Here is a 26,397-nt window from a genome sequence, read left to right on the forward strand (position 1 = left end):
GAGAGAGGGAGACACAGAATCTGAAGCAAGCAAGCTCCAGGCTCTGAGCTGTCAGCACACAGCCCGACGCAGGGCTCGAATCCACGAACTGAACCATGAGATCATGACCTGAGCCAAATTCAAACGCTTAGCTGACTGAGCCACGCTGGCGCCCCTATTTCTAGGTATTTATTCTTTTAGATGCAATTGTAAGATTGTTTTCTTAATTTCTCTCTCTGAGCACTGGATATTAATGTGTAGAAAAGCAACAGATTTCTGTATGTTAATTTTATATCCTGTGAATTTACTGAATTTATTTACTAATCTAATAGTTTCTGGTGGAGTCTTTAGGATTTTCTATATATAATATCACGTCATCTATAAACAGTAACAGTTTTACTTCTTCCTTCCTAACTTGGATACCTTTTATTTCTTTTTCTTGACTAATTACTCTGGGTAGGACCTCCAGAATACGTTGAATAAAAGTGGCAAGAGTGAGCATCCTTATTGTTTTCTTGACCTTAGAGAAAAAGTTTTCAGCTTTTTACCATTGAGTATATATACAGTCTAATTATGTTGAGATACATTCCCTCTATTCCTGATTTGTAGAGTTTTTATCATAAATGGATGTTGAATTTTGTCAAATGCTTTTTCTGCATCTATTGAGATGATATGATTTTTATCCTTTATTTCATTGATGTGGCATATCACATTGACTGATTTGTGAGTGTTAACTTAAACCATCCTTGCAACCATGGAATAAATCCTACTTGAACATGATCTATAATCCTTTTAACATATTGTTGAAATTGGTTTGCCAATATTTTGTTTAGGGTTTTGTATCTAAAACATCAGGGATATTGGTGTTTTTCTTTTCTTGTGGTGTCATTTGGTTTTGATATTGGGGTAATACTGGCCTCATATAAAGAGTTTGGAAGAGTTTTCTCTTCTTCCACTTTTTAGAAAAGTTTGAGAAGGACTGATATTAATTCTTTGAATGTTTGGTATAATTCAGTGAAGCTGTCTGATCCTAGACTTTTGTTTGTTGGGGATTTTTGATTGCCAATTCAATCTTGTTAGTAGTAATTGGACTGTTCAGATTTTCTATTTCATTATATTTCAGTCTTGATAGGTTGTTTATTTCTAGAGACTTATGCATTTCTTCTAGGTTGTCCAATTTGTTGGCATATATTTATTCATAATATTATCTTACGATCTTTTGTATTTCTGTGGTATCAGTTGCAACATCTCTTTCATTCTGATTTTATTCATTGAACCTAATTTTATTTGAATTTCCTCTCTTTTTTTTCTTGGTGGATATAGTTAAACATTTGTCAATTTTTTTATCTTTTCAAGAAAACAGCTCTTAGTTTCATTGACCTTCTCTATTTTCTTTTCATCTCTGTTTCATTCATTTCTGCTCTCATCGGTTAATTCTTTCCTTCTGTTAACTTTGGGCTTCATTCGTTCTTTTTCTAGTTCTTTGAGGTGTAAAATTAAGTTGAGACTCTGTTTTGTGAAGTAGGTATTTATCTCTATGAACTTCCTTCTTAGACCTGCTTTTGCTGCATCCCACAAATGTTGGTATATTTCCACTTTCACCCATCTCATGGTATTTTTTGATTTCTCTTTTGATTTCTTCTATGACCCATTAGTTATTCAGTAGCAAGTTGTTTAGTCTCCACATATTGTTGAACTTTCCAGTTTTCTTTGTGTAATTAACGTCTAGTTTTCTAATGCTGTGGCTGGAAAAGATGCTTGATATGATTTCATTTCTTTTCAATTAATTAAGACTCATTCTGTGGCCTAACATAGGGGCTAAACTGGAAAATGTTCCATGTGTATTTGAGAAGAATCTGAATTCTGTTGCTTTTGGTTGGTATTACCCTCTCAGAGGATCCATTCATTTTTCTTCATTCTTTTTTCCACTCTGTTTTTGGCTTGCATAATCTCTATTGATCTATCCTCAAGTTTGCTAATTCTTCCTTCTGACAGTTAAAATCTATTATTTAGTTCCTCTAGTGAATTTTTAAAATTTTGATTAATGTATTTTTTCTCAACTCCAGAATTTCCATTTGGTTCTTTTTATAATTCCTTTTTGGTGCAACCCAGAAACAGTATTTTAGTTTATTTATTTATTTTTAATTGAGATATAATTGTTACATAAGATAGAATCGTTTTAGGGTACAACATAATGATTTGATATATGTATATTGCAAAATGATTACAATAATAAGTTTACTTAACGTCCATCACTTCACATAGTTACAAAAATTTTTTTTTGTTATGATGAGAACTTTTAAAATCAATTTTCTTAGGAACTTTTGAATATACAACAGTTTTAAAAAGTTACTTAAATTCCAGTTAGTTAACATACAGTGTAATATTAGCTTTAGGTGTGCAATATAGTGATTCAATACTTCCATACAATATCTGGTGCTCATTACAAGCACACTCCTTAATCCCCATCACCTATTTAACCTCTCCCCCACCCACCTCCCTTCTGATAACCATCAGTTTGTTTTCCATAGTTCAGAGACTCTTTCTTGGTTTGCCCCCCTCTCTCTTTTTTTTCCTCCTTTAGTCATTTGTTTTGTTTCATAAATTTCACAGGTGAAATCATATGGTATTTGTCTTTCTCTGACTGGACTTATTTCACTTAGCATAATACTCTCTAGCTCCAACCATGTCATTGCAAATGGCAAGATTTCATTATTTTTTTTTTTTTACGGCTGACTAATTTCTGAGTAATATTCATATATATATATATGAATTCATATGAATATGAATATATATGAATATATATATGAATATATTTATACACACACACACACACACACACATATACCTCACATCTTCCTTATCCATTCATCAATCAATGGACACTTGGGCTGTTTCCATAATTTAGCTATTGTAGATAATGCTGCTATAAAAATCTGGGTACATGTATCCCTCTGAATTAGTATTTTTGTGTTCTTTGGGTAAATACCTAGCAGTGCAATTGCTGGACTGTAGGGAAGCTCTATTTTTAACTTTTTGAGGAATCTCCATACTGTTTTCTAGAGTGGCTATACCAGTTTGCAATCCTACCAACAGTGCAAGAGGGTTGCCCTTTCTCCACATCCTTGCCAAAAAGAGTTGTTTCTTTTGTTGTCGATTTTAGCCATTCTGACAGGTGTGAGGTGATATCTCATTGTAGTTTTTATTTGTATTTCCCTGTTGATCAGTGAGGTTGAGCCTCTTTATTGATATTTTCTATTGGATGTGATGGTCATCAGACCTTCTTTTACTTCTTTATTCATGGTTTCTTCGGTTCTATGAAGACATTTATAGTGATTTCTTTTAAATCTCTTTTTGTTAAATCTGACATCTGGTTCTTCCCACAGTTTCGATTGCCTGTATTTTTTTCTTAAATATGGGTCATATTTTTCTCTAGGTACTGATATCTCCTTCCTTTCTAAAACTTGTTATTGCTATTTACTTGTTCATTTGTTTAGTGATTACCTGGATTATTTTAGTGCGATTTATTTCCCCATAATGGGTTGAACTGTGTCGCCCCACAAAGACATGTTGAAGTCTTAACCCCCAGTACCTCAGATTGTGAAAATAGGGTTTTTGCAGACTTAAGCAAGTTAAGATGAGATCATTAGGGTAAGCCCTAATCCAGTATGACTGATGTCTTTATAAAAAGGGAAATTTTTGACACAGATATACATAGAGGTAAGACATTATGAAAACACACTGGGAGAACACAGTATGAAGACAGAGGATTGGAGTGATAGATCTACAAACCAAGAAATTTCTATGACTACCAGAGCTAGAAGGAAAACAGATCCGTTCTTATCGTATTCAGAGAGTGCTTGTTCATGCTAACACGTTGATTTCAGATTTCTGTCCTCCAGAACTATGAGACAATGAATTTCTATTGTTTTAAGTCATATAGTTTGTGGTACTTTGCTAATGCAGCTGAAGGACTAGTATGCCCCCCACCCAACCCCAACACTTACCCCCACACAATGTTAATTGTGCTTCTTAGGGACAAATAGCTTTGGGTATGCCCCAAACCATCCTGGAGTGACAAAGGTACTATTAGGGCTCTCTACTATACTTCTTTTTTTAAACATTTATTTTTTATTTTTAGAGGAAGGGGAGAGGGACAAAGGGGGAAGGGAGGAGGGAGGGGGGGTTGAGAGAGAGAGAGAGAGAGAGAGAGAGAGAAAATATCAAGAAGGCTCCATGTTCAGCACAGAGCATGACACAGGGCTCAATTCCACGACCCTGGGGTCATAACCTGAGCCAAAATCAAGAGTCAAATTCCCAACAGACTGAGCCACCCAGGAGCCCCCTTTCTACTACTCTCACCCCGTCCACACTGAGCTGTTAAACTTCACTAACTGCCAGCTGACTGTTCTATTGTTTTCAATGCCCTGGGGCACAAATTCTCTAATCCAATCAAATTGTGGCTGCTTTCAGGGACTATTCTCTGAGGTCAATGTTTGATATTGAAAATGCTCCTCCTAGTAGCCTTATTCTTTCTGCCTCTGAATTTGACTACTCTAGGTATCTCATATAAGAGGAATCACACAGTATCTTCCCCTTTGTTACTGGCTTATTTCAATTAACATAATATATTCAAGGATCATCTATACCCTAGCATGTGTTGGAATTTCATTTCTTTTTGAAGCTAAAAATTTTCCAGTGTGTGTGTGTGTGTGTGTGTGTGTGTGTGTGTGTGTATCAAATTTTGTTTATTCATCATCTGCTGATGGAAACTTGGGTTGCTTCCACCTTTTAGCTATTGTGAATAATGCTGCTATGAATATAGGTGTACAAGTATCTGTTCAAGCTTCTACTTTCAATTCTTTTGGATATAGACCAAGAAGTGGAATTACTGGATCATATGGTAATTCTATACATATATTTTTTATTTATTGGTATTTTTATTTTCTAATTTTTTGAGAGGGAGGGAGGAACTAGAAGGAGGAGAGAGAACATCTCAAGCAGACTCCAAACTCAGTTTGCACAGAGCCTGATATGGGCTCAATCCCACAACCTTGGGATCATGACCTAAGTTAAAAGCAAGAGTCAGATGCTCAACCTACTGAGCTACCAGGTGCCCCTGATAGGTCTATTTTTAATTTTTTGAGGAATCACAACAGTTTTCCATAGCAACTACACCATTACACATTTCTGTCAACAGTGCACAAAGTTTCCAAATTCTCAGTATATTCACCAACATTTGTTCTTTTCCATTTTTTTTTTTTTTTAGCCATGGTAATGAGCCTTAGGTGATATCTTATTGTGTTTTTGATCTGCAGTTTCCTAATGATTAGTGATGTTGAGCATTTTTTCAAGTGCTGTTGGCTATTTGTAGATCTTCTTTTGAAAAGTATCAAGTACTTTGTCTATTTTTTAATTGGGCCACTTATTTGTTTGTTGTTGAGTTGTAGGAGTCCTTTGTATATTCTGAATATTAACCCCTTATCAGATTTTCAAATATATTTTCCTCATCCCATAGGTTGCTTTTCATTGTGTTGTGTCCTATGATGCAAAGGTTTCTAATGTTTGATGTAGTTCATTATATCCATTTTTTTCTTTTACTGTATATGCTTTTGGTATTCTAAGAAATCATTGCCAAACCAGTGTCAAAAAGTTTTTCCCTATGCTTTCTTCTAAGAATTTTAGTGTTGTAGCTATAAGAGCTTGATACGTTTGAGTTATTTTTGTATATAAGAGTCCTACATCATTCTTTTGCATGTAGATATCCAATTTTCCTAACATCTTTGTTGAAAAGACTGTCCTTTCCCCATTGCACAGAATTGGCATCCTTGCTGAAAGTCATTTGAACATATTTGTAGGGGTCCTCTGTTGTTTTCTATTGGTTTATGTGTCTGTCTTTTTTTAATTTTTTTATTTTTTTAATTTTTTTTTCAACGTTTATTTATTTTTGGGACAGAGAGAGACAGAGCATGAACGGGGGAGGGGCAGAGAGAGAGGGAGACACAGAATCGGAAACAGGCTCCAGGCTCTGAGCCATCATGAGCCATCAGCCCAGAGCCTGACGCGGGGCTCGAACTCACGGACCGTGAGATCGTGACCTGGCTGAAGTCTGACGCTTAACCGACTGCGCCACCCAGGCGCCCCATGTCTGTCTTTATGCTAGTACTACGCTACATTGATTACTACAGTTTCATAGTAAGTTTTGAAATCAGGAGGTGTGAGACCTCCAACTTTGTGGTTCTGTTTTATGATTGTTTTGGCAATTTGGGGTCTCTTAATATTCCATGAGTTTTAAAACAGATTTTTTATTTCCACAAAAAAATATCATTGAGGATTTGAGAGGGATTGCATTGAATCTGTATCTTGTTTTGGGTGGTATTGACATCTTAAGAAATATTCCAATGTATAAACAAGGGATGTTTTCCCATTTATCATCTCCTTTCATTTATTTCAGCAATTTTTGTAGTTATCAGTGTACATTTTTCACTTTCTTAGTTAAGTTTATTCCTAAGTATTTTTATTATTTTTGATATGCTGTAAATGGAAATCTTTTTTCTTAATTTTTTTGGATTATTCATTGCTAGTGTATAGACACATGACTAATTTTTATGTGTTAATTTTCCATCCTACAACTTGCTGAATTTATTAGTTCTAAGTACTTTTTTAAAAAATGTTTATTTATTTATTTTGGGGCACCTGTGTGGCTCAGTTGGTTAAGTATCTGACTTGATTTCAGCCCTGGTCATGATCTGAGCCCCTGAGATGGGCTTTTACGTATCGTAATACTATATGATACGTATGTATTGTATATATGTATGTATAATATACACATAATACATATAATGTATATATAATAATATATCATTGTTATGGACTTAATGTTTGTATACACCCCAAATTCATATTGGTCTCCTAATCCCAATGTGATGGTATTGGAAGGTAGAACCTCTGAAAGGCAATTAGGTCATGAAGGTTGAGACCTCATGAATGGGATTAGTACCCTTCTGAAAAGAGGCCAGAACTAGCTAAATCACTTTCCACCATGTAATACACTGAGAATATACTGAGGATAACTTGAAAATTTAGCAGTCTGCAACCTGGAAGAAGGTCCTCACTAGAACCCAACCTTGCTGGCACTCTAATCTTGGGCTTCCAGCCCCAGAACTGTGAGACATAAATTTCTTTGTTTATAAGCCAACCAGTCTATAATACTTTGTTATGACAGCCTGAGATAATATAGTACCCATTTGTTAAAATTATATAAGCTTATTTCCATTGTGTGGCTATTATAAGCAAAGCTGCTATAAACATTTGTGTATAGTTTTTATATAAACTGATACTTTCTTTTCTCTTGAGTAGATACCTAGATGTGGAATGGCTGGATGATATAGTAGGTATATATTTAGCATTGAATAAAGTGCCAAATGGTTTTTCATTTTTCATTCCTACTAGCAGTGTATGAGAATTGTTCCTCCACATACTTGCCCACATTTGGTATGATCAGTCTTTTAATTTTAGCTATTCTAATAGGTGTACAACAGTATCTCATAGTTTCAATCTGCATTTCCTAATGACTAATGCAGATTGTCATTTGATGTGCTCATTTGCTATGTGTATATGTACTTTGTTGAAGTATTTGCTCAAATGTTTTGTTCATTTTAAATATGAAGTTGTCTTAATATTGTTTTGAGAATTGTTTATATATTTTGGTTATAAGTACTTTATCAGATGTTTGCTTTATAAATAATTTTCCCCACTGTATGGTTTCTTTTTCCATCCTTTTAGCATTCTTTCAAAGATCAGAAGCTTTAATTTTGATCGAGTCCAATTTACCAATTTTATCTTTAATGGACTGTGTTTTTTCGGTCATATCTAAAAAAGTCATTGCCTAGCCCATTCAGATTTATATATTACATACTTTTCTGTATATATATTATACTTTGATTAAAAGTTTTAAAAATTCAATTCTTAGTTAAATGTTTTCTTCTTCTTCTTTTTTTTTTTTTTTTTAACATTTATTCATTTTTGAGGGCAAGAAACAGAGAGAGAGAGAGAGAGAGCGCCAGGGCATGAGCAGGGGAGGGGCAGAGAGGGAGGATCCAGGATCCAAAGGAGGCTCCAGGCCCTGAGCTGTCAGCACAGAGCCTGACATGGGGCTCAGACTTATGAACCATGAGATCATGACCTGAGCTGAAGTCCTAGGCTTAACCAACTAAGCCACCCAAGCGCCTTTTAATTAAACATTTTCTAATGAGATAACCAATTTGTGATAATTTATATTTGCTAGAGTACATTACCAAGAAGAATGGATGTTAGCTTTACTACCTATATTATAGCTAGGTTAGCTATTATTAACACCATAATCAACTAGTTCTTAAGGTCATGAGTAGACTTTCCTCACTCCACCCTAATGTTTCTATTACCAGTAATGAATTATAGAAGCCAACAGCCAATGTTACACTGTAAGATATGTCATGTGGCAAAGACTCTAACAAAATCAATGTATCAATATTAGAAGTGAGTTCATTACTTCAAAGCAGGATATTTTCTACTTTTAACATTTCAGTCAAGTTCTTTATGATGCCATTTTCAAATAAACTCAGAATTCTAAAGAATATTACCTGTATGACTATCCTTGGGGTGGAAATACTCATTTTTTCTGCTTTTATCTCAGGTGCAATTGTCAGGGTTTTTGACAGAGCCATTCTGCTTTGGTTTGCACCACTATATCCTTTTGTTTGGGTTCCTTTTACTGTGCTGATAAAGCTAATAGACTTCTTTGGCTGTGGGCCAGTGCTCCTATATCAAGAAAAGATAACATAACATGAAGGATTCATGATTGAAGGAAAATTAACCAACAATAAAAATCAGACTTTCATTTAGAGACATGGAAACAATCTGAACATAGGTACAAGAAAGAATAATAGCTACTTGAGAGTTCAATATGTATAAGCATAGTTTTGGAATGTTTACATGCATTGTATCACTTTTTTTTCTCATAATCCTTAAGAGGTTGTTATAAATATCATTTTATGTAAAATCAGAGAGACTTAAAGGGAACTATTCCTATGAGAGTTGAAATCTGAACCTAGGTAGTCTGATCCAAAGTCTACAGTAATTTTTCTGGTCTCAGTTTCCTTATCTGTAATATGGGGATATTAACAGTACCTTATTTACAGATTATTATGAGGATTAAATGGATTAATTTGTATATTATAGTTAGGAAGTCTCTGGCACATAGGAAGCATAAGTGAGTGTATAGGGCAGCTGCATAGGCAGAATGAAGCATGAGGAGTAAAACCTGGGAAGAATATTGTGTTTCTGCCTGAACAATTACATAATAATTTTTAATAAGAAGAGAAGATAAAATTAAAATGTATCCTGGAGAAAAAAAAAAAGATATGATTTCACTTTTCTATACTCTACAAATTCCTTAACACAAAAACTTACCTTATCATTCCTTTGTTCTAGTACTCTGTACTACGGATTTCTTCTATAAAACAAAGATGATCTTCCCTCAGATTATAAAAAGGAAATAGGTTTCCAAAGAAAACATTTTACAATAAACAATAATTTTACTTTTCATATCATAAAAGATCAGACAAGAATGAAATATTTTTAATTTTTTTTTTCAACGTTTATTTATTTTTGGGACAGAGAGAGACAGAGCATGAACGGGGGAGGGTCAGAGAGAGAGGGAGACACAGAATCGGAAACAGGCTCCAGGCTCTGAGCCATCAGCCCAGAGCCCGACGCGGGGCTCGAACTCACGGGCTGCGAGATCGTGACCTGGCTGAAGTCGGACGCTTAACCGTTGACTGCGCCACCCAGGCGCCCCAAGAATGAAATATTTTTAAATGACAATCATCAATCCACTTTTCATATTTTATTTTTCTTCATAGCATTTATTACTACTTGCCACTTTGTTGTTGTCCACTCCCTTACTAGAATGTTAGCATCTTCAGGGTAAGATCTTTGTCTTGTTAATTGTTATATTCCTAGAACCCACGACAGTACTCAGGATATCGTGGTCTCTAAAGAAGTATTTTTTAAATAAATGAATTCCTGCAATGAATTCATGCAATATTTCAAATTTACATTCTTATAGTATTTTACTCTATCCTCCCTCCTTCAATGTCTAAATGACTTTATCTTCAACATCTCTAAGAAAATAAGAACAAACAATCTGGTTAAAAGCTCCTTAAATTATTTCTCCATTGTCTTATATTCTTCTTCCATAGCCTACAAACTCACCTAAACGCATCTTTCTTTTTCTTTCTTTCTTTCTTTCTTTCTTTCTTCTTTTAGTAAAAGAGTTGCCATTCTTATCTAAGGCTAATCTTTCTTCTTGTGCTCTGAAATCTGTCTATTACTACTTTCTCAGGGACTATTGTACATCAATAATTCCTTATCCACTACATATTATTTCCTCTTTTCCCCTTGAACATATAATTATGCTCCATTCATCCCCCCAACTAAAAAATCCTTCCTTTAGCTGTGTCTTCCTCTGTTACTTTATCTACGCTTCCTTTCATAGTCTAACTCTTCAAATATTAGTAAATAATACTGTCTACTTCCTTATTCCTTATTGGCTCCAAAATTCACTGCAATCTAGTTCCACCTCTCCTTGCCTACAGCATAGAGATTACTTTCATTACAATCCCCTAGTGCTTCAACTTGTCAAATCCAAGGGACTCTTTTCAGTACTTACCTTTGTAGCATCTGACAGTTAACTCTTCCCTCTTCTGGGACATCACTGTCTCTTATTTTTCAACCTCCTTGGGACCTCTAACCACCTGACCCTTCCATTTTGGACTAATTTGTACCTTTTAGGTTTCTCATCTCTCTCTATTTAATCCAGAATCTACAACTCACTAATTGAATAACTCTTTTACCATTATATTCAACTTGGATTTTCTTTCTCTTTGACCTTTTGCCCTATCCTTACAAAAGCTAGTCCTCCCATTTTATTTCTCCTTTATTAGTTTCCTCTTTTAAAGATTACACTTAAGCTCAAACCCCAGTTATTAGTTTGTTCTCTCTCTCTCCACACACACACACACACACAATATCCCTGAGTAAATTTACCAACATCCATAGTTTCAATGACTACTTCTATTCCACTTCCTTATGGAAGTCTATCATTACCACTACTACCTCCTTTCTTCCATCCCCTCAAGATTTTATATCCTAAATTACTGACTCTCTCTCAAATATTACTTCTGGCATAATTCTTGAGTATTTCAATATCCATGAAGGTAATCATTTTAATGTTATGGCCTCTTAATAACTTGAAGCCTTCTCACATACATGATCTAGCCCTCCTTGCTATGTCAGCTATTTATTCCCATGGTCATACATGGTCATCCCATTGCTAAGGGCAAGGTCAACTATCACTTCCTTTTTTTCCAGCTTATACACCCTCTGAATACCCAAATTCAAACAACCTTACTCAACTCCCTTCAACTCCATTGTCACCTTAGAGTCCTTGATTCTATCTACCATGTTTACTCCCTTCCCCATCCCTCTCATGCAATCTCTTCTCTCCTGAGCTTACAGTTAATAAATATAAGCCATAGTTAATTATTGACATACCTCGGAGATATTGCAGGTTCAGTTCCAGGCTACCACAATAAAGCAAGTATCACAATAAAGTGAGTAAAATGAAATTTTTTGGTTTCCTAGTGCATATAAAAGTTATGTTTACACTATAGTCTATTAAATGTGCAATACCATTATGTCTAAGAACACAACGTACATATCTTAATTAAAAAATACTTTATTGCAGGGGCGCCTGGGTGGCTCAGTCATTTAAGCTTCTGACTTCAGCTCTCGTCATGATCTCATGGTTTGTGAGTTTGAGCCCCACGTCAGGCTCTGTGCTGACAGCTCAGAGCTTGGAGCCTGCTTCAGATTCTGTGTCTCCCTCTCTCTTTGCCCCTACCCTGCTTGCACTCTGTCTCTCGCTCTCTCTCAAAAAAAAATAAACACTGAAAAATAAAAAATAAAAAACTTTATTGCTAAAAAATGTTAACTATCATCTGAGCTTTCAGTGAGTAATAATCATGGATATAGTTCATGATAAGAAATACAATAATAAAAAAGTTTGAAATATTGTAAGAATTACTGAAATGTGACACAGTGCCAAAAAGTGAGCAAATGTTGTTTGACAAATGGCGCCAATAAGACAAGCTCAACACAGGGTTGCCAGAAACCTTCAATCTGTAAAGTACACAGTATCAACAAAGTGCCTTTATACAGTGAAGTGCAATAAAATGAGGTATGCCTGTATTATAATCTTTACTTACATTCTCATCTTCCTTTTCCTTTTCCTTTTTTAAATTCACTGTATTTGCTGGCAAAACCAAAACTATGATCCATTCCAATCATCTTCTTGTGTTGAGCCTTGCACCTGTGTATCAACCATGTTTCTAGCTTCGGGTAAACCTGATGTTTTATCATTTGCCATAAATGTATAGGCCCAATATGTCTTGTTCTGGACAAACTGATATGCTCAAGTTACCGTGCCTTGGTTTCCCGACTCCTTGTCACTCCTTTCCCTCCCAGGGGTACAATTTTCCAATGCGAACTAGTCTATCCCCAACCATCTCTCTTATCAGGCTCTCACATTATGGGCCACTATATATCTTCCCTAATCACCCTATAGCCAGGTACCAGACAACTTGGGATGGTCCCTAGGTTCCAGATCCCACTGAAATGATTCAAACTAGTCCAGCTTAAGCCTGTTCACCATGTCTCACCTCTACCTTCCCACCAAAAGCACAATAGAGATGGGCCCACAGTTTCTCCCTTTCCCTCTGCCTGGTGGCTAACCACACTGCTTCCTGATGTAGCCCCCTGTAGCATTGCCTGCCCTCTCCTCTTGGAAACTATGAGTAATAAACTATTTTTTTCAATGGCAATCACTTCCTGATCTGTTGACCTTACTATACCTCTAATTTTCTTTAATACACTATGTTTTAATTCAACCTGTACAGTTAAAAGAAGCTGGAGAAAAAACATCCAACCATGATGCCAGGTCTCACTTTATGGATTTTTGCTTTAAAGTGTGTCCTTAAAATTAAAAAGTATATGGAAGCCAATGAAAATGATAACACTACAACCCAAAACCTCTGGGACGCAGCAAAGACAGTCATAAGAGGAAAGTACATAGCAATTCAGGGCTTCCTAAAGAAGAAAGAAAGCTCTCAGATACACAACCTAACCTTACGCCTTAAAGAGCTGGAAAAAGAACAGCAAATAAAACCCAAAACCAGCAGAAGACAGGAAATAATAAAGATTAGAGCAGAAATTAATGCTTTCGAAACAAACAAACACAAAAAACCCAGTAGAACAGATCAATGAAACCAGAAGCTGGTTCTTTGAAAGAATTAAAAATAGCTAAACCACTAGCCAGTTTGATCAAAAAGAAAAAGGAAAGGACCCAAATAAATAAAATCAAGAATGAAAGAGGAGAGATCACAACCAACACAGAAATAAAAACAATAATAAGAGAATATTATGAGCAATTATATGCCAATAAAATTGGCAATCTGAAAGAAATTGACAAATTCCTAGAAACATATACATTACCAAAACTGAAACAGGAAGAAATAGAAAATTTGAACAGACCCATAACCAGTAAAGAAATTGAATTAGTAATTAAAAATCTCCCAAAAACCAAGAGTCCAGGGCCAGATGGCTTTCCAGGGGAATTCTACCAAACATTTAAGGAAGAGTTAACACCTATTCTCTTGAAACTGTTCCAAAAAATAGAAATGAAAGGAAAACTTCCAAACTGTTTCAAGGTCAGGATTACCTCGATTCCAAAACCAGACAGAGATCCCACTAAAAAAAAGAACTATAGACCAATTTCCCTGACAAACATGGATGCAAAAATCCTCAATAAGATATTAGCCAACCGATCCAACAATACATTAAAAAAATTATTCACCACGACCAAGTGGGATTTATACCTGGGATGCAGGGCTAGCTCAATATCTACAAAACAATTAACATGATTCATCACATCAATAGAAGAAAGGACAAGAACCATATGATCCTCTCAATAGATGCAGAGAAAGTATTTGACAAAATACAGCATGCTTTCTTGATAAAAACCTTCAAGAAAGTAGGGATAGAAGGATCATACCTCAAGATTGTAAAAGTCATATATGAAAAACCTACCGTTAATATCATCCTCAATGGGGAAAAACAGAGCTTTCCCCTTAAGGTCAGGAACAAGACAGGGATGTCCACTCTCACCACTGTTATTCAACATAGTATTGGAAGTCTTAGCCTCTGCAATCAGACAACACAAAGAAATAAAAGGCATCCAAATCCGCCAGGAGGAGGTCAAACTTTCACTCTTCGCAGATGACATGATACTCTATATGGAAAACCCAAAAGATTCCACCAAAAAACTGCTAAAACTGAATCATGAATTCAGCAAAGTTGCCAGATATAAAATCAATGCACAGAAATCGGTGCGTTCTATTCACCAACAATGAAACAACGGAAAGAGAAATCAAGGAGTCGATCCCATTTACAGTTGCACAAAAAACCATAAAATACCTAGGAATAAATCTAATGAAAGAAGTGAAAAATCTATACACTGAAAACTATAGAAAGCTTATGAAAGAAATTGAAGAAGACACAAAAAAATGGAAAAAGATTACATGATCCTGGATAGGAAGAACAAATATTGTTAAAATGTCAATACTACCCAAAGCAAGCTACATATTCAATGCAATCCCTACCAAAATAACACCAGAATTCTTCACAGAGCTAGAACAAATAATCTTAAAATTTGTATGGAACCAGAAAAGACCCCGAATACCCAAAGCAATCTTGAAAAAGCAAACCAAAGCAGGAGGCATCACAATCCTGGACTTCAAGCTATACTACAAAGCTGTAATCATCAAGACAGTATGGTACTGGCACAAGAACAGACACTCAGATCAATGGAACAGAATAGAGAACCCAGAAATGGACCCACAAACGTATGGCCGACTAATCTTTGACAAATCAGGAAAGAATATCCAACAAAATAAAGACAGTCTCTTCAGCAAGTGGTGCTGAGAAAACTGGACAGCAAAATGCAGAAGAATGAATCTGGACCACTTTCTTACACCACACACAAAAATAAACTCAAAATGGATGAAAGACCTAAATGTAAGACAGGAAGCCATCAAAATCCTCGAGGAGAAAGCAGGCAAAAACCTCTTTGATCTCAGCCGCAGCAACTTTTTTTTTTTTTTTGAAAGTACTTTATTTTTGTTTTTTTTTTCAATATATGAAATTTATTGTCAAATTGGTATCCATACAACACCCAGTGCTCATCCCAAGAGGTGCCCTCCTCAATACCCATCACCCACCCTCCCCTCCCTCCAACCCCCATCAACCCTCAGTTTGTTCTCAGTTTTTTTTTTTTTTTTTAAATTTTTTTTTTTTTTCCAACGTTTATTTATTTTTGGGACAGAGAGAGACAGAGCATGAACAGGGGAGGGGCAGAGAGAGAGGGAGACACAGAATCGGAAACAGGCTCCAGGCTCTGAGCCATCAGCCCAGAGCCCGACGCGGGGCTCGAACTCACGGACCGCGAGATCGTGACCTGGCTGAAGTCGGATGCTTAACCGACTGCGCCACCCAGGCGCCCCTGTTCTCAGTTTTTAAGAGTCTCTTATGCTTTGGCTCTCTCCCACTCTAACCTCTTTTTTTTTTTTTTCCTTCCCCTCCTCCATGGGTTTCAGTTAAGTTTCTCAGGATCCGCATAAGAGTGAAAACATATGGTATCTGGCTTCCTCTGTATGGCTTATTGAACTTAGCATCACACTCTCCAGTTCCATCCACGTTGCTACAAAGGGCCATATTTCATTCTTTCTCATTGCCATGTAGTACTCCATTGTGTATATAAACCACAATTTCTTTATCCATTCATCAGTTGATGGACATTTAGGCTCTTTCCACAATTTGGCTATTGTTGAGAGTGCTGCTATAAACATTGGGGTACAAGTGCCCCTATGCATCAGCCCTCCTGTATCCCTTGGGTAAATTCCTAGCAGTGCTATTGCTGGGTCATAGGATAGGTCTATTTTTAATTTTCTGAGGAACCTCCACACTGCTTTCCAGAGCGGCTGCACCAATTTGTATTCCCACCAACAGTGCAAGAGGGTTCCCATTTCTCCACATCCTCGCCAGCATCTATAGTCTCTTGATTTGTTCATTTTGGCCACTCTGACTGGCCTGAGGTGATATCTGAGTGTGGTTTTGATTTGTATTTCCCTGATAAGGAGCAACGTTGAGCATCTTTTCATGTGCCTGTTGGCCATCCGGATGCCTTCTTTAGAGAAGTGTCTATTCATGTTTTCTGCCCATTTCTTCACTGGGTTATTTGTTTTTCGGGTGTGGACTTTGGTGAGCTCTTTATAGATTTTGGATACTAGCCCTTTGTCCGATATGTCATTTGCAAATATCTTTTCCCATTCCATTGGTTGCCTTTTAGTTTTGTTGGTTGTTTCCTTTGCTGTGCAGAAGCTTTTTATCTTCATAAGGTCCCAGTAATTCATTTTTGCTTTTAATTCCCTTGCCTTTGGGGATGTGTCAAGTAAGAGATTGCTACGGTTGAGGTCAGAGAGGTCTTTTCCTGCTTTCTCCTCTAGGGTTTTGATGGTTTCCTGTCTCACATTCAGGTCATTTATCCATTTTGAGTTTATTTTTGCGAATGGTGTGAGAAAGTGGTCTAGTTTCAACCTTCTGCATGTTGCTGTCCAGTTCTCCCAGCACCATTTGTTAAAGAGACTGTCTTTTTTCCATTGGATGTTCTTTCCTGCTTTGTCAAAGATTAGTTGGCCATACGTTTGAGGGTCTAGTTCTGGGATTTCTATTCTATTCCATTGGTCTATGTGTCTGTTTTTGTGCCAATACTATGCTGTCTTGATGATTACAGCTTTGTAGTAGAGGCTAAAGTCTGGGATTGTGATGTCTCCTGCTTTGGTCTTCTTCTTCAAAATTACTTTGGCTATTCGGGGCCTTTTGTGGTTCCATATGAATTTTAGAATTATTTGTTCTAGTTTCGAGAATAATGCTGGTGCTATTTTGATTGGGATTGCATTGAATGTGTAGATAGCTTTGGGTAGTATTGACATTTTGACAATATTTATTCTTCCAATCCATGAGCAGGGAATGTCTTTCCATTTCTTTATATCTTCTTCAATTTCCTTCATAAGCTTTCTATAGTTTTCAGCATACAGATCTTTTACATCTTTGGTTAGATTTATTCCTAGGTATTTTATGCTTCTTGGTGCAATTGTGAATGGAATCAGTTTCTTTATTTGTCTTTCTGTTGCTTCATTGTTAGTGTATAAGAATGCAACTGATTTCTGTACATTGATTTTGTATCCTGCAACTTTGCTGAATTCATGTATCAGTTCTAGCAGACTTGTGGTGGAGTCTATCGGATTTTCCATGTATAATATCATGTCATCTGCAAAAAGCGAAAGCTTGACTTCATCTTTGCCAATTTGGATGCCTTTGATTTCCTTTTGTTGTCTGATTGCTGATGCTAGAACTTCCAACACTATGTTAAACAACAGCAGTGAGAGTGGGCATCCCTGTCGTGTTCCTGATCTCAGGGGAAAAGCTCTCAGTTTTTCCCCATTGAGGATGATGTTGCTGTGGGCTTTTCATAAATGGCTTTATGATCTTTAAGTATGTTCCTTCTATCCCGACTTTCTCAAGGGTTTTTATTAAGAAAGGGTGCTGGATTTTGTCAAAGGCCTTTTCTGCATCAATTGACAGGATCATATGGTTCTTATCTTTTCTTTTATTAATGTGATGTATCACGTTGATTGATTTGCGAATGTTGAACCAACCCTGCATCCCCAGCCGCAGCAACTTCTTACTCAACACATCTCCAGAGGCAAGGGAAACAAAAGCAAAAGTGAACTACTGGGACCTCATCAAAATAAAATCTTCTGCACAGCAAAGGAAACAATCAGCAAAACTAAAAGGCAACCAGCAGAATGGGAGAAGATATTTGCAAACGACATATCAGATAAAGAGTTAGTATCCAAAATCTATAAAGAACTTATCAAACTCAACACCCAAAAAACAAATAATCGAATGAAGAAATGGGCAAAAGACATGAATAGACACTTCTCCAAAGAAGACATACAGATGGCCAACTGACATGTGAAAAAATGCTCAATATCACTAATCAGGGAAATACAAATAAAAACCACAATGAGATATCACCTCACACCTGTCAGAATGGCTAACATTAACAACTCAGGCAACAACAGATGTTGGCAAGGATGCAGAGAAAGAGGGTCTCTTTTGCATTGTTGGTGGGAATGCAAGCTGGTGTAGCCACTCTGGAAAACAGTATGGCGGTTCCTCAAAAAACTAAAAATAGAACTACCCTACGACCCAGCAATTATACTACAAGGCATTTATCCAAGGGATACAGGTGTGCTGTTTTGAAGGGACACATGCACCCCCATGTTTATAGCAGCACTATCAACAATAGCCAAAGTATGGAAAGAGCCCAAATGTCCATCGATGGATGAATGGATAGAGATGTGGTGTGTGTGTGTGTGTGTGTATGTATATATATATACATATATATATATATATATATATGTATATATATATATGGAGTATTACTTGGCGATTAAAAAGAATGAAATCTTGCCATTTGCAACTACGTGGATGGAACTGGAGGGTATTATGCTAAGTAAAATTAGCCAGAGAAAGACAAGTATCATATGACTTCACTTATATGAGGACTTTAAGAGACAAGACAGACGAACATAAGGGAAGGGAAACAAAAATAACAGAAAAACAGGGAGGGGGACAAAATATAAGAGACTCTTAAATACGGAGAACAAACAGAGGGTTACTGGAGGGGTTGTGGGAGGGGGGATGGGCTAAATGGGTAAGGAGCATTAAGGAATCTACTCCTGAAATCATTGTTCCACTATATGCTAACTAATTTGGATGTAAATTAAAAACAATAAAATAAAAAAAATAAAGTACTTCCAGATGGAAAAAAAAAAAAAGTGTGCCCTTAATGTGCCAGCAATCATACTGCATCTTTTTTTTGGTTCACTTTTTAGTACACCTTCTGAGGTCACTATTTCATACTTCTCTCTCCTTGAATATCAACATTTCCTCTCCCATTTTTACTTTCAGCTTATTAAATGAGAAAAATGAGCTAATCAGGTAACTTTCAAATATTGCCACGGTCACAACTATGCACCTGTCTATATCTATGTCTACATTCTCTATTTTTCTCTTCCTACTCTGGACAAATTACCTGATTCCAGCTTAGGTCAATTTCTCTACTCCTGTACTAAATTCCATTTCTTTCTGCCTATTCAAGGACATTGCTCTAGTAATTCTCTCATGCATCATAAACTTTTCTCAGTCTATTGGATTATTCCTTTCAGCATATAAACATGCTATTCTTTTCTTATCTTAAAAAATTTCTCTTGATTCCATCTACCTCTCCAGTTACCATTCATTCATCTTTCCTTTAATTATAGCAACTCCTTTGAAAGAAGAATCTGGGGGCGCCTGGGTGGCGCAGTCGGTTAAGCGTCCGACTTCAGCCAGGTCACGATCTCGCGGTCTGTGAGTTCGAGCCCCGCGTCGGGCTCTGGGCTGATGGCTCAGAGCCTGGAGCCTGTTTCCGATTCTGTGTCTCCCTCTCTCTCTGACCCTCCCCCGTTCATGCTCTCTCTCTGTCCCAAAAATAAATAAACGTTGAAAAAAAAAAAAAAAAAAGAAAGAAGAATCTGTACTTATTGTTTCTCTTTTTTTAATAAAGTAATTAATTAATTAATGTATTCATTTATTTGAGAGAGAGAGACACAGAGCACGTGTGAGTAAGGGAGAGGGGCAGAAGGAGAGAGAATCGTAAGCAGCCTCCACACTCTGTGCAGAGCCTGATGCAGGGCTTGATCCCACAACCCTGGGACCATGTCCCAAACTGAGATCAAGAGTGGGAAGCTCAACTGACTGACCCACCCAGGCACCCCTATACTTTTTGTTTCTAATATCCCTCCGTTTATACTCTCTTGAACCTGATCCAGTCAGGTTTTAGCCCTTATCATTCCACCAAAAGAACGCTTACCGAGGTCCAGTCACTTCCACAATATTAATGCCAATGTTCTCATCTTACTTTCCAACAGAATTTACACTGCTCCTTCTTTGTTCTTTGACTTTTTTTTTTTTTAACTTGGATTGCAGGACACTTTCCTTATCCGGTTTTCCTTCTACTTTTTCTGCAGTGTTCATCCTTGGGCTCTTCCTATTTCTGTCTATACTCATAGCCTAGGTGAACTCATCCAATGCATGATTTATAAACCATCTATATGATAATGACTCCCAAATATATATCTCTAACTGTACCTATATCCTCTGAACCCTAGACCTATATACCCATCTCCTTACTTGACATCTCAGACTCAAAATTAGCATGTCCAAAATTGAGCTTCTGACAATCTCGCCCTCACCTGTCCAACAAACCTACTTCTCTTGCAGTCTCCCTCTCTTTTTGTCAAAGATAATGTGATTCTTTCAGTTGCTCAGGTGAAAAAACTTCAAAATATATCCCAAATCCAACCATTTTGTTATCTTCCTTGTTGCCACCATCCTGGTACAAATAACTATCCTATCTCTCTTGGATTGTTGCAGTAGCCTTCTAACTCATCTTCTTGCTTAACATTAGTCCCTTGAAGTCCATTCGCCACAAGGCAAACAGAGTGATCCCTTAAAACACAAATTAGATCATGTCACTGCTCTGCTTAAAACCCTCCATTTATTTACCATCTCATTCAGAGTAAAAGCCTAAGTCCTCACTATGACCTAAAAAGTCCTACATGCATCCAGTTAGGTCTCTGACTTTATGTTCAATATTCTCTCCCTTATATACTTTACTCTAGTCACAATGGCATCCTTGATATTGGCAGGCATATTTCCTTATCAGAGCCTTTGTCCTTGCTATCCTCTTTACCTGAAATGTTTTTCCCAATAAATAAACATGTTTAGCATCCTTTCTTCGAAGGTCTTTACTTAAAATCACCTTCTTAGTGTGACCTTCCCTGGCTCCTCTATCTAAAATGTCAAATACTCCTCCTCTTAAATATTTCATATCCCCTTGCTTTATTTTTCTCCATAGGACTTATACAACATAATGCATCTTTTACTTATGTATCTTATGAATTAGCTGTCTCCCCACTCTATAGAATTTAAGTTCCATGGGGGTAAAAATTTGGGTTTGTTCAGGGGCACCGGGGTGGCCCAGTTGGCTAAGCATCTGACTTTGACTCAGGTCATGATCTCACAGTTCATGAGTTCAAGCCCCGTGTTGGGCTCTGTGCTGACAGCTCAGAGCCTGGAGCCTGCTTCAGATTCTGTGTCTCCCTCTCTCGGTGTTCCTCCTCTGCTTGTGCTCTGTCCCTCTCTCTCGCTCTCAAAAATAAATAAAGATTTAAAAAAAAAAATTAAAAATGGCACCAGCATTCTTCTCAAAGCTAGAACAAGCAATCCTAAAATTTGTAGGGAACCACAAGAGACCCCGAATAGCCAAAGTAATATTGAAGAAGAAGACCAAAGTGGGAGGCATCACAATCCCAGACTTTAGCCTCTACTACAAAGCTGTAATCATCAAGACAGCTTGGGCATGGTATTGGCACAAAAACAGACACATAGACCAATGGAATAGAATAGAGACTCCAGAATTGGACCCACAAAAGTATGGCCAAGTAATCTTTGACAAAGCAGGAAAGAATATCCAATGGAAAAAAGACGGTCTCTTTAACAAATGGTGCTGGGAGAACTGGGCAGCAACATGCAGAAGAATGAAACTAGACCACTTTCTTACACCATTCGCAAAAATAAACTCAAAATGGATAAAGGACCTGAATGTGAGACAGAAAACCATCAAAACCCTAGAGGAGAAAGCAGGAAAAAACCTCTCTGACCTCAGCCGCAGCAATTTTTTACTTGACACATCTCCAAAGGCAAGGGAATTAAAAGCAAAAATGAACTATTGGGACCTCATGAAGATAAAAAGCTTCTGCACAGCAAAGGAAACAATCAACAAAACTAAAAGGCAACCAACGGAATGGGAAAAGATATTTGCAAATGACATATCAGACGAAGGGCTAGTATCCAAAATCTATAAAGAGCTCACCAAAGTCCACACCCGAAAAACAAATAATCCAGTGAAGAAATGGGCAGAAAACACGAATAGACACTTCTCTAACGAAGACATCCAGATGGCCAACAGGCACATGAAAAGATGCTCAACGTCACTCCTCTTCAGGGAAATACAAATCAAAACCACACTCAGATACCACCTCATGCCAGTCAGTGGCTAAAATGAACAAATCAGGAGACTATAGATGCTGGCGAGGATGTGGAGAAACGGGAACCCTCTTGTACTGTTGGTGGTAATGCAAACTGGTGCAGACGCTCTGGAAAACAGTGTGGAGGTTCCTCAAAAAATTAAAAATAGATCTACCCTATGACCCAGCAATAACACTGCTAGGAATTTACCCAAGGGCTACAGGAGTGCTGATGCATAGGGGCACTTGTACCCCAATGTTTATAGCAGCACTTTCAACAATAGCCAAATTATGGGAAGAGCCTATGAATGGATAAATTGTGGTTTATATACACAATGGAATACTACTTGGCAATGAGAAAGAATGAAATATGGCCTTTTGTAGCAAAGTGGATGGAACTGGAGAGTGTTATGCTAAGTGAAGTAAGTCATACAGAGAAAGCCAGATACCATATGTTTTCACTCTTAGGTGGATCCTGTGAAACTTAACAGAAGATCATGGGGGAGGGGGAAGGGAAGGAAAAAAAAAAGTTAGGGAGAGAGACAAACCATAAGAGACTCTTAAAAACTGAGACTAAACTGAGGGTTGATGGGGGGGTGGGAGGGAGGGGAAAGTGGATGATGGGCATTGAGGAGGGCACCTTTTGGGATGAGCACTCGGTGTTGTATGGAAACCAATTTCACAATAAATTTCATATAAAAAATTAAAAAAAAATTTTTTTTTAAATTTGAGTCTGTTTTGTTCCCTGCTATATCCCTAATGCCTACAATAGTACTCAACACACAGTAGCTGCTTAATAAATATTTGTTGAATAAATCATTATATCTAACTCAAAACATTCAATCTTCATACTCAGATGTTTACCAGCCTACTGGGTGGCTCTAGCTAAATATCTATAAGACATCTCAAACTGAATAGATGCATAATGAAATATCACACTTACTCATAAATCAGTTCTTCCTCTTTTATTCCCCATAGGACCCCAATAGAAAGGAATTAGTGAATGATGTTATATCTATCAATTAGGTAGTCACTGGGATCTTATGAGAGCATTATCAGTGATCCCCCAAATCTCCACATTCTAAGTTTTATGGGAAGGAACCATGTTTATCATGTCCACAATTTCAGGTCCAGCTATTAGCACTCTGCCTGATAGGCAATCAGAAAATACAGACCACTTTTTGAAAGAAATTAAAAGAAGTACCTGTAGCCAATTATGTTAGAAATTTATGGTATGGGGCACCTGGGTGGCTCAGTTGGTTTAAGGGTCCAACTTCACCTCAGGTCATGGTCTCATGGTTTGTGAGTTCAAGCCCCACATCTGGCATTCTGCTATCAGCATGGATCCTGCATCGGATCCTCTGTCCCCCTCTCTCGCTCTACGCATCCCCTGCTTGCACACACATGCGTACTTTCTCTCTCTCTCTGAAAAATTAACACTTAAAAAAATCTGTGGTATGTCTCTAACTACATTAGAAAATAGATATTTCAGGGGCGCCTGGGTGGCGCAGTCGGTTAAGCGTCCGACTTCAGCCAGGTCACAATCTCGCGATCCATGAGTTCGAGCCCCGCGTCGGGCTTTGGGCTGATGGCTCAGAGCCTGGAGCCTGTTTCCGATTCTGTGTCTCCCTCTCTCTCTGCCCCTCCCCCGTTCATGCTCTGTCTCTCTCTGTCCCAAAAATAAATAAACGCTGAAAAAAAAAAATTAAAAAAAAAAAAAAAGAAAATAGATATTTCAATAGAGGCAAATTAGAGAAGATAACCACTTTGAGATTTCAGGAAGAGGTAACCACTTTGAAAGCCACTACACCTGAAAATAGAGTCATAATACAAGTGGTCATGTACAGCTGCACATTCTAGAGTTTCCTGAAGCAGGGACCTAGTTTGTTTTGACTCTTGTAACTTCATTATGTAGGGCAATAACTGAAAAATGTAAGGCATTCAATTGGTATCTGTAGAAAGAACTCCTGATGATCACTTCCATGTAAACAGAGGCAAATGACATTAAAAACATACTACATATACACAAATCTCACTATGAAATAACCACAAAAAGAAAAGTAGGTGTGGCTTGTGAAAAAGTTTCTGTTTTAGCCCCTTCTTAGTTTAATGGGATGATGGTAATTTTTTTTTAATGTAATTTATTGTCAAGTTGGCTAACATACAATGTATACAGTGTGCTCTTGGTTTTGGGGGTAGATTCCCATGATTCATCGCTTACATACAACCATACAACACCCAGTGCTCATCTCAAGAGCCCTCATCAATAGCCATCACCCATTTTCCCCTCTTTCCCGCCCTCCTCCCCCACCCCATCAACCCTGTTTGTTCTCTGTATTTAAGAGTCTCATGGTTTGCCTCCCTCCCTTTCTGTAACTATTTTTTCTCCTTCTCTTCTCCCATGGTCTTCTGTTAACTTTCTCAAGTTCCACATGAGTAAAAACATATATGTATCTTTCTCTGACTTATTTCACTTAGCATAATATCCTCCAGTTCTATCCACGTTGCTGCAAATGACAGGATTTCATTCTTGAAATGATGGTAATCCCAACCTAAACCAAATAAATTTCTTCCATTCATTCCAGTTATTTATAGAACACTTGCTATACATAAGGCCCTGTGCTAAACACTGGCAAAGATACAATATGAATCAGATATAGACCCTAAGGAACTTATAGTCTAATAAAAGAAATAAAATGTGTATATGATTATAATGCAAGTACAAAATTGTATTTCTCTCAAAAGAAGTACACAGAAGATGAAATGAGAGTTGTATTAAGATGACTTTGGCTGAAAGGTTTGAACAGAGAAATTATGAGTGACATCTGAGTTAGGTCTTGAATTGTTAAGTGGGATTCCAAAGACATATTTGGGGTGTGCATATAAATGTGTGTTTGTGTTTGGTGCAGGTGGAGGTGAAGGGGGACAAAGGCATTGGAGCAAGATGAAAAATGCACCCTGAGGAAAAATCTTTGTGAACAATGAAGGTAGAAAAGCATGTGGTATATACAGGGAATCTTAAATGATTCAATTAAATACATGAAGGAAAACAAAGTTAACCTTTATAAAAGTAAAACAGCCAGGCTAAGTCTGGAATTTTCTACACAAGCAAGAGAGTGTCTTCGAAGGTTTTTAAGCATAAGAGTAAAGTGACTTAAACTATGCTTCAGAAAAATTTAGCTCTATGCAGCACATACTAGAAGTAAGATCATTAGTTAAGATGCTATGGGAATAGTCCAAGTGAGAAGCAATCAAGGTTTAACACAGGTGGCAGATGTAGAAATAAAACAAATACAACATATACCATGTATTAAGCATGTCTTTTTATCTTTGCATTTTGATGCTTTGACATCTAAGAACTTGTTCATCCTGGAGGGAATGCCCCTCCCAAGGCTAATGGATGCCTATACACAGTAAGGGCTCACTTATAAGCACCCTTATGCAAACCAACCAATCCAGAGCCTAAACCCTTAACAACCTTTATCAGGCTGTCACGGAGATCTCATTCTCTAGGCCACTATCCACCTGCCCTAATCACCCTTGGGACAGGAATCAGACAATTAGAGATAGTCCCTATAACCAGAGCCTTCTGAAATTATTTAAATGAGCTCATTGTAAACCTGCTTATTCTGCTTTGTATGTTCTTCCCACAGAAACCACAATAAAGGTTCATGCCCATATTTCTTCTTGCTTGTTCTACCTCCAGACTGGCTCTTGTGCTTTCCCATGTGGTCCCCTGTGTGGCATGGCATGCCATGTATCCTGTTTCTAGGGATCCATGAGTATTTAAAAAAATTTCTCCCCTCATAATAGTTATTTCCCTGTCAAAGTGTCTTACATACCTGATTAAAACATAACTCAGGCACCCTTAAAAGACAGCAGATACAGAACTGATCAGAATTGGTAACAGATAATAACAATACTACTTAAATTTTAAATTTCAAAGAACTTCCATCTATATTCTCTAGTTCAATTCTTATAATAACTTGTAAGATATTTAATAGTCATGTTTTACAAATAAGAAAACTAAAACTCAAAGGTCAATTTAAAAATTTTTTTTAAC

At 37.1% G+C, this 26,397-nt stretch overlaps 1 protein-coding gene across 1 annotated transcript in view; it reads right to left on the bottom strand.

The window, feature by feature from the left end:
• Window positions 1-26,397, bottom strand: part of DNAI4 (dynein axonemal intermediate chain 4) — an 87,870-nt gene that overhangs the window by 56,218 nt on the left and 5,255 nt on the right. The window contains 1 exon segment of the mRNA XM_045477767.1: window positions 8,601-8,778. Coding sequence (XP_045333723.1) covers window positions 8,601-8,778 — 178 coding nt within the window.

This window comes from Leopardus geoffroyi, chromosome C1, assembly GCF_018350155.1.
Source record: "Leopardus geoffroyi isolate Oge1 chromosome C1, O.geoffroyi_Oge1_pat1.0, whole genome shotgun sequence".
NCBI classification, from domain to species: domain Eukaryota; kingdom Metazoa; phylum Chordata; class Mammalia; order Carnivora; family Felidae; genus Leopardus; species Leopardus geoffroyi.